Source organism: Lynx rufus, unplaced genomic scaffold, assembly GCF_022079265.1.
Source record: "Lynx rufus isolate CCGP_SWC_20201006 ecotype Redwood Valley unplaced genomic scaffold, mLynRuf1.p SCAF_2, whole genome shotgun sequence".
Lineage (NCBI taxonomy): Eukaryota > Metazoa > Chordata > Mammalia > Carnivora > Felidae > Lynx > Lynx rufus.
Genome location: NW_025814834.1, coordinates 137,390,018 through 137,404,939, shown reverse-complemented (window position 1 = coordinate 137,404,939; position 14,922 = coordinate 137,390,018). Strand labels below are relative to the sequence as shown.

The 14,922-nt window shown below is 38.1% G+C and overlaps 1 protein-coding gene across 1 annotated transcript in view; it reads left to right on the top strand.

Annotated features, from left to right (window-relative positions):
* The window catches only part of PALMD (palmdelphin), a 31,976-nt gene that overhangs the window by 5,124 nt on the left and 11,930 nt on the right, over positions 1-14,922 (top strand). Inside the window, exon 2 of the mRNA XM_047085113.1 lies at positions 872-996. Coding sequence (XP_046941069.1) covers positions 872-996 — 125 coding nt within the window. The remainder of the gene's footprint in view (positions 1-871; positions 997-14,922) is intronic.

Below are 14,922 nucleotides of genomic sequence, written 5' to 3'. Positions count from 1 at the left end.
CATGGACAGGGTGCTAGCTAAGTCCTCTCCAAAATTTACACATCTCTCATTTGCTTTTTCTCAGGCTCAGGATCCAGGATTATAATTCTTTCATGCAAATTCAAAGGGTTTTTTCCCATATGATAAAACATAAATATTTATCATTTTGTTAAAGTTGACAAAAATTCAAGTTAGATCAGTGAATTTTGTGCATCGTATTATTGGAACAAGTAGTTTTGTACTAAACTTAGGTATCTGGAACCAGGGAGGTTCTCAGAAGACAGAAGAGGTACTGGGTGGGCAAAGCAATAAGTGCTGACCACACCACTTAAGACTAACATCGAATTAGTTTAAGACACAATAGCAATCTCTTGTTTTGACCCTCATTTCAATTAATCCCACACAAAAAAATTTTGGAGCATTTTCTGTACACTGTCATTGGGATGAATAAAAAAATGGCTTCAAGGAAGGAGCCTTTTACTTCAAAGACACAAGATGTACACCCATTAATCAAATAAGTAATAGACATCACGTGATAAGATCTCTGTACAACTGCTAGACATACAGTGTAGGTAAGCAGAGTGCTGCATGATTCTGAAGAAAGAGAGCTCTCTGAGGGTGAGGATGGGGGAAGGACAGAGATTTTCACAGAGAAGGAAGAACCTACTCTAGAACGTGTAGGATAAACAGGATTTAGATACATAAAACTGGCTTTGGAAGGGGGTTACAAAGGGTGCAATGAAGGAAAACACGAGATTTATTCAGGTAACGCAGTGAGAAAAAAAAAACATTTCTCTTTACTATGTTCACTATTAATATTCATAAGATTTCAAAGTAGTTAGAGATTTAGGAAATTATTGATTAAGAACATCTTTATGTTTCCTGATATCAGAAAAAGGCCTTAAGGGAGAAATGGCTTCTAGATGGAGTCAGCAGCGGAAAAGAACAGGAAGAGATGAAGAAGCAGAATCAACAAGACCAGCACCAGATCCAGGTTCTAGAACAAAGCATCCTCAGGTACAGCCCTCACTGACCTACTCCATAACTCCCTTTATTTTGACTTTGCCCATGTTGCATGTATAAGATCCATTCTTATTTTTAAGGGCATAATGACATCTTCATTTGGATTTCTAATAAAGACTAAGGCAACACCAGAAGATGACAGAAATTTCACTGTAAATGCCACCTACACATAGCAACACATGATTTATTTTTTAAATACATATTGGTGACTTATCCAAAGCTCTCCGAGCCTATTTCCTCATCTACAAAATGGTAGTAACAATATCTATCTTTTACAGTTGTTGAGCAAATTAAAAATATATGTGCTAAGCTACTAGCACCAACTGGCACATAAGGGGTAGTCAAAAAACAGTCCTTATTCACAGCCCCAACCCCTACTCTCACCTTAGGACAGGTGACAGTTCTCTGGATGTGTTTACACTGTGTGTCCATCACCCTTCTCCCGGGCTCTCCCCAGTCACAACCATGTTTTGGAAGAGAAGACACTGTAGGAATACTTCACTAGCATTTTCTCTCTTCTACCTTCCCAATTATTTGGTCCCAGATGTTGACCTCACTTCTCAATGTCCTTCCCTGCCCATCACCCACAATCAGTACCAAGTCAGCAACTTGTGATATAACAAGTAAAGCTTTTAAATTGCCTTGGCTTAAAAAGTGATGAACATGAAAAAAAATATATATATTGAAAAGCTCGAATGGAAGATGGGGTTATTAGTATTATCACAAAATATAGATAGCATGAAAGAAAGAGATGTGGGAAATGTCAGAATCATTTTCTAACCTACACACAGAAAAAAGATGGAATTTCTTGTGGTATAATAATGACAATAATTTAAAGCCTATGGATCTTTGAAATAAATATAGGTAGCTTTCAAAATCTCACTCACTGTGAATTTGTCCTCTTTAGTGAGAACTATAGGAAAGACCTGAAAGGTAAAAATATACACTAGCTGTACAACTACATTTTGCCCATCCTCACCACACTATACAGACAGATTGCATTAGGCCTTCAAATTGACAGCATGGAAAAAAGCTTCCTTTTTTTAACTGTTTCTCACGTTACTTGCCTAATTTCACACGCTTGTACATTTAATAGCTAAAATCACTGACTACTCATCCTTATTCAGATTTTTTTTTAAATTAACAATTCTTTAAAAGTTATATTGTAATCATTGAAGTGTTTATATTTATAAACCCCTCGGTTGTTTGCTCAAAGATGTGAAGTGTTTCTGAATGGTAGATAACAATTCCTTAAAAATAACTCAATAAATCAACTCTACAGTTGGGAAAACTTGATCCTTTGTCAGGCATCCCTTAGCAAGAGCTTCTTACCAAAGTCTGGCTTAGCTGATGATTACTTTCTCATCCTTAGCACAGAACCCTTATCTCTGAAGGAGTTCTGAATTTAATCCCTGCATACCCTGCGCTCTGCAGACATATCCCTGCTTCTCTTCAGAGCCCCCTCTTATTTAAGAGTCTTTGCCCATACTGAATACCTACAACTTTTTCTGCACTTGATGATAACTGAAGTGGCTAACAGACTCAGACGCCATTAACAAGTTTGGGCAGCACTGTAAGTAATCCCAGAGAATTTACTAGGGTTCTACTGATTGCTTTCAGACCTTGCCTGAATGCTCTGAGAAGCACATAAGCTTCTAGTGGTACCGACCATGGCTTCCCTAGTTAGAGTTCCTATCTGACCAAAAAAAAAAAAAAAAAAAAAAAAAAAAAAAAAAAAAGGAGGAGGAAGAGGAGCAGGAAGAAGAAGACAAACCATATTTACCAGCCATATTACCTGCCAGGTACTTTACAGATTATCATCCCATCTAACCTTCATAACCCTGTGATGCATTGTCATTATCTTCACTTTTGGCACATAAGGGGTAAAGAATTCACATAATTACAAAGTGGTGGATCAGAAACTCATGACTACCCTATGCTACCTATAAAGTGATGCCACACAGCATTTTAGACCACACACTATGGTCCGAAAACATATTATCTCTTACAGGAAGTCTTTAAAGCATGTTCTGACCCTTGGTTCTCCTTTCTCCAAAGAGCTCCTAGCACTCTCCGGATCTTCTTTCATGTTGCTCTCACATTACACAATTCTGGCATCTTCTAATGAGTTTATTTTTTTTTTATTTTCTGTTTTAATTGAAGTACTGTTGACGTATAATGTTACATTAGTTTCAGGTATACAAAATAGTGATTCGACAGTTCTATACATTACACAATGCTCACCACAACATGTACAGTCACCACTTGTCACCGTACAATGTCACTGCAATATTATTGACTGGATTCCCTATGCTGTGCTTTCATCCCTGTGACTTCACTACAACTTTGTTTTAGATCTTCAGGATGTCATTAACCATAAGTGCTCCTTTATTAGCACCAAATGATTTTAACCCCCAAATATAAATAACAGGAATGATTTATTTTTAAATGGCCTTGTGCCATTGACAAAGCACTTGCACTTCCATTAAGTCATTTCATTCTCACAGCAATCCTAGAAGGAAAGCATTAACACCTCCATTGCATAGAGGAGGAAATAGGCTCAGAGAGGATAAGGGACTTAATTAAGGTCACAGAGCCATTAAAGGTAAACTTGGGCCTCAAAGCAAGTCCCATTCAGTGCTCTCCTGCTATAAAACTAAAGGAGAGCTGTGGGTGTACACGTTCTGGAAATAGTAAAACATCTAATACCTCGTAGCAAGTTGCTTTGTTTAAGGAATGGTCCTAAAAACAAATGTATTTGCAAAGAGTTTGTATCGTGAATTTGCATTGTTGTGATGCACAAAGGCTGTTTATCTCGTTTAAAATGTGCAGGGAACAGAATGTTCTGAAGCAACATACAGAGACAAAATAATATCTGTGCCTTGTCTGTATTAAACAGCCTCCACTACTGCCCAGCATTAAAGAAATCATGTCGCCAAAGCAGCTTTACCTGATAACTGAACATTTTCTTCTCAGATATTTCTACAAGTGCTAAATAATCAGGTGCATGTTTTTAAATTCAGTGTGTCTCCAAAACAGCTACCCGCAGTGCTTAAGAAGCTTTTATTACCAGCTAAAGAAAGTACATTTTCCCGTTAGCTCCAAGAGGCAACCAAGTCAAAGGATGGAATTGTACTAGACAGAGCCACCCTTCTTCCCTAAGCAGGGAAAGCATCCCAAACCCTGAATGACTGTTTGTCACTTGACTTAGGTGCCTGCTCAAGGGTGACATTTGCCACCTGCCAGGCCTCTCAGCTAGAGGATAAGATTTTAACGGGAACATCAAAATAGAAACGCTGCTATTACCTCAGAGTCTGCAGCAGGGCCAGACTGCTCCTGAAGTTTTCATTCCTACTACTACTCCCAGTCTTATGAGAGGAACTGAAAGAGCATGGCCTTTGGCATTCAAATCCCTGCTCTGTCAACCACAGTACCTATAAGCCTGACATATTCTCTCATCTCTTTGGGCCTGTTTCCTTGTCTGTAATAGTGGGACAATTATAGTGACTTCACAGGACTTCATGAGTGATCAGCTTGGAGAGTACCTGACACATGGTAGGTGTTCAAAAAATATTAGACCCTAGTCCTTATTAGGAGTCAAAAATAGTTAGAAGAAGGACACTGCCTGGAATTTTATCTGGGGATTTTTATCTCTTGGCCAAGATGTCTCATTTCTTTATGCCAGTACAAAGAATCTTTTCCTTTGAGTAAACTGAGATTACCACGCAATTAGAATTCTTTCCATTTGGAAATAATGGATGGGTTTTCTTTATGACTTGAAGACTAAAACGCTCACAATACTGGTTAATTTTTACAGAGCATGTGTTACAGACCAGGCACTGTGTTCAACATTTCATATAGATTATCTCACTGAATTCTCACAACCATGCTATGAGGTAGATTAACACTTAATAGGTGAGAAAAATGACATTTGTAGATGCTAACTTGCCCCATCGCATACAGCTAAAAAATTAGGACTCAGGATTTAAAATCTAATTAAATGTCTTAATCATAAAAATAAATTATGCCTCAGATCCTGTAGAAAATTTTTATAAAAGTTAAATCCTGTAAATGCTACCCTTTTACAGCACTTTTAATTTCCAACCCGTGTAATGATTTCACTCTCTTATATGCATAGATACTCATATGAGTCTCTGCCATATTAAAAACTCAAAGCTTCCCTGACTCACACATAACCTTTAAGTAAAACATGGCTGCTTATTCATCCTCTCATCTTTTCTTTCAGAACAGCAACGTTTCAGAAAATAAGTAGGTTTCCATGGTTTTTGTCTCTGAGTCACATTCTTAGCTTTGGAACAATATTAGTGGGTATTTTGCCTGTGCCTTAGGAGGAAATGTTCCCAGGAGTAAAATGATACTGAACATCTCCTTCTGAATCGCTTTGCTTAAATAGAGTTTCAATTTGCCTCCCAAATGAGCCCTGTTCTTACTGTGACCACTGAACCATTTACTACCTGATTGTAGGCACAGGTGCAAATCCAGCACCGACCTCTCAGTCCAGACACCCATGTGTACAAATTTATAGGCTGGCTTAGAATTCCTGTTTTGTCACGTCTGTTGCTTTCCTCCATCCAATAGCCAACACCCATAATGAGCCCCCCCTCCAAACACCCTCAGAAGCATCCAAAGGAGCTGTGTCGTTCACATTCTAGATTCCTCTTTCCTATGTGGCTGCCCAGCTGTCCTCCCTCTGCCAAAATGCCTTGCATCAAGTTGCCCTCCAGAGGCTTGCTACTTTTTGAACTATGTCCAAAGACCTCTGACTTTAATTGGAGCACACAGAGTGCCTGACAGAAATGTCATAAGCATAAAATGCAAAAGGTTAACTGCCAGGGAGAATGATGTAAATGCACTGCCTTCCCTTTGAGAAGGATTATCTACTTATGATTAAATGTTCTCTAGTAAGGATTTTTTTTTAATATTCCAAAGTACCCTTCTGACCCTCTGCCTTTCTTTAATGAGCTTTAATTTGTCTCCAAATGGTAGACACTGCCTGCCCCATAAGGTACTAATATGAAGATGCAGGAAAGATTGGATTTCTGTGTGATTGTATGTCATGAGAAAATCTGAGGAGTGGGTCATTACTGCAGCTGCCACCATCCCACATAAGGGAAGTGCCACTACAAATGGAGATGCAATATTAGGAAATGCACTCTGCTCAAGATCATATAAAGCAGTAATCTACTCTGTTAACTCAAAAAATAGCAGGCAAGATTCAATTTCAAAAACAGAACCCAAAGGATCGATGGAGAAATATAAAGGCTAAATGCTTTTGATGCTGGTTATAGTTTATCAAAGTTCAGCTCGCTGTGATTTCTATCCAAATTCAACCCCCTACCTAATGCTCTCATCTACCTGTGCAGGCCAACTGTACCTTAATGAAACTGATGTCTCATCCAACACAGTGAGGAATGCTGCATGAAAAATGTCACATTCTGACCCAACCAGCCATATCTAACATCATATTGTGGGAGAGGCACAAGCTGCTCTTGTGACAATGTGAGAGAGAGAAGAGAAAGGGGGGAAAGGCACACAAAAAAAGAGAGAGAGGGAGAGAGAGAGAAACCTACCATTTGTTTCTTCTTCTTAAATTTGCTGTTGCCTAGAAACACTTAAGAAATTATTCTGAAGCAATTATATGAGTCAAAAGCATTCCAAGCATGTTTTTCACTTTCCATATTTGACTAATTGGTTTATCAGATTTGCAATAGTTCATCTGTTGTTGTTTTTAATTTCCCAGATATTGTGATTATTTTTAACTCAGGAGATTTTTTTAATGTAACAAAAACAGCAAAATAAATCAAATTTCCAGCAAAAAAAGAGGAAGAAATCTAACCCCCAAACCCCATCAAAAAAAAAAAGCCTAGTACAATGCCTAGCACATAATAGGAATACCTGTGATTATGTAGCTTAAAAAATGAATGAATGGGAAAATATGGATGATAGATGATGGATGGATGGATGGTCAGACTTGAAAATACCATCTATTAAAGGGTCCAGCTAAAGACTAGACAATGACTTGAACATTAATGAAGTAAAAATTAAAGCCTTGAAATTCTTTAAAAAATAAAAAAGGATAACCACCCAACTATCTTGAGTCAAGGGCAAAGTCACATGACAGTGGTTTTTGAGGCCATTCTTGATGACGTGTTGTAACACCTCACCCTCACTTCACTTTCTCATCTTTCCCCTCTTTCCTATGCTCTTTTATTTCCTTATCCCCCACTTCCCAGCATCCTCTGTGATTCACACCTGCCAATCTCATCCATAGCTTAGTAAAAATAGGGTTAAATGATTACCCAGCATAAACACCCCCACCCCCACCAGTGCTGTGATAGTCTAAAAAGCAGATTAGAATAACACCACTCCACTGCAATTCAATAATAACAGCTACCCTTTATGCAGCATATATTATATACTCTGAGCATTACTCTGAGAAAAACAATTCTCTGAGGAAAGTCTAATTAGCATTATTTTACATGTAAGGACACTAAAGCACAGAAAGCTATAAATCTAGTAGCAGACAAGCCATGAGTCACACATAGATCTTTCTGACCCCAGACCCATTCCACCAGGACTCACTCGGTTCATTCTTGATTCATTTCAATGAAGATTTATAGAGAGCCTGCCACATCGAACCCATCTTTGTCTTAAGTAAAGGAGATTGAGATCATAAGTGCCTCAAAGCAAATTTTTAGTTATGTTTACTTCTCTTTAGATCCTTTAACTTTTCAAAGTGATTTTACATTATTTCATTTAAAACAATATTCAGTAACTTGAAATACAAATTTAAAACTACTAGCATGGACGTCATAAATCTTTGGCTGTGTTGACATGAGTAATGAAGGAACAAAGGAGCAAATGAACAAAGGAGAAAGTGGGAGAGGAGTAATTGTCACAAAGAATGTTCAAAGGCAGAAATTCTTTGTATAATATGCTACCAAAGGACCTAGGTTTCCCCATTCTCCAAGACTGTCCCCCACCCCAGATCTATGACTAAATTTATCAGCTCAGAAAGCTTCCACATACACCCCTTGGAATGCATCTTTTGTCTGCCACAAGCTAAGTGTCACTTAGCCCATTTAGACCACCCCAGGCTAACTGGTCCTTGTTGGTTATTCTATGTTATATTAAGATTGGAATTTATATTTATTTGTCTTCAAATAATAGAGTCCTGTTCTTGGTATCAAATATGAACAATTAATACTAGAAGCAAAGCAAAAATGAAGTGGATAGAAAGTTGAAAATATAGTGGCTGCTCTATAATACTGTTGGAAATAAATGTTAAGGGTTACAAGGCATAAAGCCAGTAATTATTTCTGAACAGAGAGAGTCAATGGCTGCATACATCATTGAATATGTTTTGCCATTTCATAATATGGTAACAAGTAATTTATTCACTAAAAATATTTTCCCCTACAACTTTTTTTTTAAAGAAAAAAAAGCTTTCCAAAATCATGGATAAGCACATTTGCAGCGAATTTGCCATGTCCTGGCTAAGGCACCTCATGGCACCTATGTATGTAGAGGTCGATTTGAATTATTATTAAAACTATTTAGCTCAGGGTGCCTGGGTGGCTCAGTCAGTTAAACATCTGACTTCAGCTCAGGTCATGATCTCATGGTTCGTGAGTTCGAGCCCCACGTCAGGCTCTGCACTGACAGCTCAGAGCCTGGAGCCTGCCTCGGATTCTGTATCTCCCTCTCTCTCTGCCCCCCCCCCTTTCTCTCTCAAAAAATAAATAAGCATTAAAATTTTTAAGTTTAAAAAAAATATTTAGCTCTTATTAAGTATTTATCATGTACGACAAGGCTCTCTACAGGCTCTAATTAAAAACCACACACCCAGCTTCTGTCCTACCAGAGCACTCAAGAAGCCCATAACTAACCAGTCTACCATACCACACCAACCTCCAGACCGTGCATTTATTTGCATTCATTTGAAAACCTTGTTTGTAACCTGCCCATGAAAGGGGCTGATTCTCTGAAAACCAGTTTGGCTTCTTATTTTTCATGGAAAATGAAAGCCTTAATTTACAAAATATTGTTCTGATGAAGAGCATTTGCTTTTCTACTAAATGATTATCTTCTAACATTATCTGCCTACATGGCAGTTTCAACTCATGATAGTATCATCTGCCCATAATATAATTATTAATATTTACAGAGTTATATTAGGAGATGAGATTCACCCATGCAAAAGCTGCTCGCATGTAACTATAAATTATTCAGCTTTTCTAAACATCTGCTCTGTTCCCAATTATCAGAGCCAAGTGACACTTGTTTCAATGTCACTGCTGGGCTAGCTCTCTGCTTCTTGTTATCTTGAAGCTGCTGTGTCGCATTGTTCCTCCTGTTCTTAAATGCTCAGGATTAGAGGCAATAGATCTGGCTTAGGCCAAACTGAGTGTTTGTTGTATGCCAAATGCCCTTTAATTCTCTGGCATGCTTACCCACAGCATGTGATTGTTTGCACTAGTGGGTTAGATCTTCCTTATTATACACATGCCTGTTGGCAAGGCTGATTGTAAGGCAATTCATGTCCTATGTCTGTGCGTAGAAGTATTCTTCATCTTTTTTTATTATATAGTTTTATTTCAGTTTGGTGAATAAAATGTGCCTGACATGTGTTAAGTGCTTAAAAAAGGTGTGTTAAATGTTTGATGAAATTTATCAGACCCCTAGTTTTAAAAATAAAACACAAAAATCAACCCACCTTCTACTAGACTGCATATTCTCAATTTTATGACAAAATAGAGTTTGATATTATCATAAAGCAAAGTATCTATAAAGATAAAATATCTTTAACCTCTGATCCATCAATAATAACTTATCTGCCCATTACATATGACCAACACACTGCAGTCAAGATTACCTAATTAAAGTCATGAACTACATATACTTAATAGTATCTGTTAGAGTTCCAAAGCTATTCATTTTAATCAGTCATAGTTAAAAAATAAAAGATCTTTCTTTTATCATTGTAAACCTTAGCCATTGAGCATTAACTAGCTAACATCAATATAAACCATGTCAGATTTGGTAGATGATTTAGAAACATGTAACTTCTTCAATCACTAGATGCAAAGATGATCTATTTTTCTATTTTTACTGGCTAACTACCTGAAATGCAAGGTAACAATGAGTAATTTTGCAAATCAAAGAAAAAAAATCTCATAAAGTTGGTTATGCAAAGGTTCATCCCCATAAGGTGATGCAATAATTAGCATACTGATTTTGATGCTTTAAAAGATTCTATAACCGCAGTGGCTTAAACAAGATTAGAACATTCATTTCTCTCACACCCATAACAATCCTAGCTAGGAGACATTCAAGGGAGAGAGAGAAGCAACATCCCATGAGATGATCGAGAGACCCTCCCTGTTTCTTTCTGTCTTGCTTTGCTGCTCCCTAAGTGATGCTTCTGGTAGGATGGTCAAAGACAGCTCACTGCCACAACATCTGCATTCCAGTGTAGGAAGGGGAGGATAAGTGGAAGCCAAACAGTTCTATTTTAAAGTTATGACCTGAAAATTGCAGATGTCACTTCTGCTACTATCCTATTAGCCAGAATTTAGTCACATGACACCATTTAAATGCAAAGGAGACTGGGAAATGTAGTCCGTAGCTGGCGAGACACATAAGACTCAAGGACTTCTATTACTAAAAAGAACAAGAGAAATAGATTGGGGTGAGGAGATTTCATTTACAAAATAGATAACATTTGTTAATTAGACACCATTCCCATAAATATTATGAAAATTCTAATAATCCTGGAGTACTATTTTGGTTTCTTGTCTAGACCTGTATTTTTAAAGGACAGGTGTGTCCCTAAAGCTATATTCACACCCACACTCGCTCCAAAATCATTGATATCAAAGTTGAAGAACAAATCTCCAAATAGACCTGGTAGGTTTTCTTTTTTATTGGAGTTGTCATAGATGGCCCTCCTTTTCCTACCAGAGTAGGAAGAGAAAGGGCTAACTAATCATTATTGAGTAACTCCTCTGTGTCACACCCTGTGGTAGAGGCTTACAAAAATAATTTTATTTACCTCCTTAAGACAACCTTTTGTGAATACTATTATTATCCACCAAAGAAGAAAACTGAAGCTTGGTTGGGCTAAATAAGTAAGCCAAGTACATTAGCTTTCATATGGGCTCACTGTCTTGTTTCCATGGGTAGAGCTGAAAACAAAAAAGTAGACCTTCACACAAAAACTCACAAAATATAGGTAAACCACCAGCCACCTCCTGTTTTCCCAAGATTCAGTGGGGAAAAAAAAGGAAAGAGAATCTGCACTTAAGGGAAGAGTCAAAGATTACAACTGCTCACCACTCCAGACCAAATTCAACATCTGCTGGAGGTGAACACATTCTGAGAACCTGTGAGTCCCAAAAGAAACTGAATCCTTGGGGCGCCTGGGTGGCGCAGTCGGTTAAGTGTCCGACTTCAGCCAGGTCACGATCTCGCGGTCCGTGAGTTCGAGCCCCGCGTCGGGCTCTGGGCTGATGGCTCAGAGCCTGGAGCCTGTTTCCGATTCTGTGTCTCCCTCTCTCTCTGCCCCTCCCCCGTTCATGCTCTGTCTCTCTCTGTCCCAAAAATAAATAAACATTGAAGAAAAAAAAAAAGAAACTGAATCCTTCTTTGTCTAGCTTGGATGGGGTCAGTGAGGTGGTCCTAGCAATTCCATCAACTAATTTCAGAGGTATATCAGTGGTGGCACAACCTGGACCAAGTCCTGCTGATTCAGACCATCCCAGAGAAATGATCACTGGGCCATCTCTGGGTGTAGTCCTGGCCTTTAATAGGCTCCCAGCCTATTACAGCAAACAGCTCATCAGTCCTTTGGGAGTGTATAGCCAAAGCCAGTCATAAACTTAATTTCAAACACAGCATCAGTGATTACCTTCAAACTACAGTATTATAATCAAATTACATCAGCCAGCTTTTATTTAAGACCTAACACTTCTATTACTTTGAACAACAGTCTTGTGCCCAAACAAAGAAAGGCTGGCTATAAAGTGGCTATAGCTTATGGAAACCCCAGACTCTGAAACAGAGACTGTTGTAAGAACCTCTACCAAAATCCAAACTCAAACAACCAAAAAAAAAAAAAAAAAGTGACAAAACCTTCACTTTAATCCTGGTCACACTGACTTGTCCACTAAGCAGAAAAATGCCTAGTATAACAAAATTACCCTAATGAATACCAGGACAGAAATATTTACCTTTGTATATCATGGGTCAGCACTTTTACATGTGGCCAAACCCCAGCTACGATTTCAATCTTCTGTTTCTTTATTATGATAGGAAGTAAGAAATCCTTTTATACTGATGAGCAAAATGAGTGTTGTGTCTAGGTTCATAAGAACCCATTTTTTAAAGTTTTGTTCCCATAGTGGTTAATTAGAAAGTTGTTAACAGCTCAGGGTCTGTCAGCAGAGATTTGATTTCGAATTCTGTCCTGCCACAAGCTACCTGTAAGCCTCCAGGCCAGGGGGCTATCAAGGTGCCCAGCTTGCTTCTCTGTCAAATGGAACTAATAATGGTACTCACGGGGGTTGTTGGAAGGACTAATTAGGCCAATGCCTCATACGGTATAGATACTCAATACATTTTAAATGTTGTTATAATTGCTAGCAAGTAAAATGATGGAAGGTAGAACATAACTCTTCTGAGTCCTGGCCTTTTTGGCCCCAGTGGTAAACTCCATTAGATTGTTAGTCCTTGTTAACTCCACCAAAAACTGAAAGAGATAAATGGACACTTAGCAGCAGAAAAATTGCCTTCTGAAATAACCCCTTCTTGGTGCATCCAGCATTTATGTGCTGTCCTTTTCCTAAGACAAAAAATTGCATGTTGGAATTGGATTGGGGACATTATCTCGTGATGATTAAGGGAGGTTATTACTAGAACAGTGCATGAAATGAAAGCTACCTGCTTTCACATAGGGAGCTCTTGAAAATAACCCTATTTTTCCCCAGCAAATAGGCAGGGAGAAGAAAGATTCCAATAATGGATAGCATTACAAATCCTTTTTCATGTACTCTGCTTATCTAAATTGGCACATGATGCCTGCCCACCCTCTCTCAGAAATCATGAGAGGTGCTAACTCATCCATCAGGCCCCGCCTAACAGCCCAGGAGGCACCAAGAAGGGTATTTCTCTTTCTCTGCTGCCTGTTTCTCGTCAAACTGAATCAGCATTTCTGGGAGCTCAGTTCCCATTCAGAAAGGTAATACCTTGTAAAAATGGGCATGGCAGCACTTATGGAAATTCTAACCCATCAGCTGAGAGATAAGCAGGTGAAGGTTAGAAAGTTATTCCCTAGTGACCTCGCCAAAAGCTTTCCATGTAAAAAAAAATAGCTTTACATACATATTTTTATTTTTATATATACCAAACTAAAGTTTTATATAAATACACATATGTATGTTTATGTGCAGGTATATATGGATGAATATACATACAAATACATATACATACACATGCACAAATATGTATACACATACATGTATATGTATATACATACATATACACACAGTACAGATATATGTGTGTATATATATACACAATATACACACACACACATAAATATTCCCCAATATTTCACTTATACTTGTTAAATTTTTCTCTCTACTCAAAGCTTTTGGAAAAGGATTACATATGAGTCCCTAATTTAAGCCCTGAATTTTTCTGAGCTTTAAATAAGAGTTGAGTATCCTCCTAACTATGAAGAGTCACTGAGCCAGAAAAAGAAATTAATATAGATATAGATACAGAGAAATTTGAAAAGGAAGTTAACCCAAATGGTAATATTAAATAAAAATACGGATGATCAAATTTATTCAACAAATAATAGTTTGGATTCCATATTATGTAAATGAGAAAAGAGAAACAAGGAGGAAGAAGTAAAACTATCAGAGAGACAGATATTTTAAAAATCCCTTATGAAGCATGTATCAAGTACCTACTATACCAGCTGGGCATTGTTTTAGGCTTCCCAACCTCAGCGCCATTGACATTTTAGGCCAGATAAGTCTTTGTTGGGCGACTGTTCTGTGCATGTAGGATGTTTAGCAGCATCTCTGGCCTCCACCCACTAGGTGTCAGTAGCAGTCCTCAAGTTGTGACAACCAAAATGTCTCCAGCATTGCCAGATGTCCTCAGGGGGAAATCACTGTCAGTGAGACCCACCATGCTAGAGATACAAAAATAGTGCCTACGTACCAGTTGCAATTTTTGTTTTATGTTCCTTAAGAACAGGCAATCCTCAAAAACTTGGCACATTTTCCAGGGAGGAGGCACATTTCCTCCTCCTTGGTGTGGAGATTGTTAGACCTCCTCTTCTTCCATTGCCGGACTGCTACCATGCTTTCCCCTCTCAGTTCCGACCCTGTGAGGGGGAGGCTGGCCAAAGCCAGTTCCATGCTCTGTTACTCTTTCCTGGGTTTCCCATCACTTCCACTGGCATTCTGATCTGTCAGAATGCTTTTCTAGAACAACAAATGTGTAACATTTATCTTTTGATCTTATTTATATTGTCCATAAATAATATATAGAAGTATCAAATCAACATATAAAAATAGGATATAGAGTTTTGCATTTGAGGGAGAATTTTAGGAAATGCTCTGTATCACTAAGCATCTCCTGTAGAGGTTTGTGATTCTAAGTAATTAGCACCAAAAGGATTCCTTCTTATCCTGTGTAACAGAGAGCTGGCTGTAACTAAATGATAAAGAAGAGAAAGGGGTGTTCGTTTGTTTCTGTTTGGTTTTAATAAACATGCCTGATATGTCATTTGACTGCAACCTCATATTAATGCATCTTTCACCCAGTGACTTGAAAACCTTCAAAAACATTCATTAGCAGATACTTTGATGAGGTTAGCAGACT